This window comes from Octodon degus, unplaced genomic scaffold (genome assembly GCF_000260255.1).
Source record: "Octodon degus isolate 3935 unplaced genomic scaffold, OctDeg1.0 scaffold00176, whole genome shotgun sequence".
In the NCBI taxonomy this organism is placed as follows: Eukaryota; Metazoa; Chordata; class Mammalia; order Rodentia; family Octodontidae; genus Octodon; species Octodon degus.
The window spans coordinates 4665064-4666353 of NW_004524752.1; the positions used below are offsets into that span (position 1 = coordinate 4665064).

Genomic DNA, 1290 nt, shown 5'->3' on the forward strand with positions numbered 1-1290 from the left:
CATGGTTCTGAAGTCTATAAAATACACAAAACTACCTTAGCTAATTTAGCCTAGGCTACAGCTAAACCATTCCATATTTAGTTCTCATTGACTTCCCTATGAATATTAGTGCTTCAATAAGATTACTAGTGGTTTTTCAAAATCCAGAGCTGAGCGATACACTCAGAAACAATGTATCATTAACTTGCATAGGAATAAATAAAGAGCAACCTTACTGGCTAGCACTCAGATCAGATAAATTCTCATTCTATAAAATATCTTTCTTATCACTTGGTTATATCCAATAGAATACTCTCATGACTCCAAACTCTGGATTAACATGCTAATTTCAAAGTACTCATAGGAAACACAAATGTTCTATTTTACTGTACCAATAAGAAGTCCACAAATTATTCAACACAACCTAGGAATTTCTTCTCTTTTAGTATTAGCTTACCCAGTTTCGTGGTGCCCTCTGGTGGGTATTCAGGAAACTGACCCTCGGAAGGGACGCTGACTGTTCTCCTTAGGCATCGCCCTTTGGTGGAATCTGTCTGTTGCTCCTGTCCTCCATCTACAGGTATCTAGTTAACCAAAAGAAAAGGAGATTAAAACTTAACAGTGAACTCTCCATAATTACTTTCTGATTAAGTAGTATTTTTAGTTAATAAAGCCAGAAATGTGAAAGAAACAGAATAAAGAGAAATGTAGAAATACAGCACATAAAATGGTATTACTATCTCTTTTTTCAGGAAGCTTTTCTTTCAAAAGAAACTGAAAAATCAAGAAAAGTGAGTATGTAAATTAGCTTACATGAAGTATGTACAAGTCATGTCCAGGTGTGGAGCTGCTCTGGGAGCACAGAAAAGAAAACAAAGCACCCACACAAATAAAAGGTTCTTCTCCATTAGAAAGCAGTTCACAACACTTTCTCCAGTGTTCAAAAAGGTAAAGGAAATCAGAGCTAACAAGAAAGATTCAGCTTCAAAATTCTCTTTAAAGTATGTGGGTTTTTTTTTGTTGATAAAGGCAAGTAAAATTATCCAAATTTTCTTTAATTTTACAATCAAGTACTTAGATATAGATAATAAAACATTTCTAATGGAAGCTTATAAAGATACTTGCATAGGTACCTATATAAAGTAGTATGATTTCTTCCTAAAATGAGGCTCTTTTATAATCCTAAGAAAGTTTTTCTCTCATGTTTTTAGAGAACATATCAAGTGATTGTATAAGTGGAATAAGCACTATGAATATAAGAGATCTTTAATGCTAGAAGCTATTTTAAAATTTATTCAGAAGATTATCATT

The 1290-nt window shown here is 32.9% G+C and overlaps 1 protein-coding gene across 4 annotated transcripts in view; it reads right to left on the minus strand.

The window, feature by feature from the left end:
- The window catches only part of Rasal2 (RAS protein activator like 2), a 381000-nt gene that overhangs the window by 180756 nt on the left and 198954 nt on the right, over positions 1-1290 (minus strand). For all 4 annotated transcript variants that reach the window (XM_012517409.2, XM_023703627.1, XM_004643450.2 and 1 more), the window contains exon 3: positions 437-563. In XM_012517409.2, the coding sequence (XP_012372863.1) occupies positions 437-563 (127 nt within the window). The remainder of the gene's footprint in view (positions 1-436; positions 564-1290) is intronic.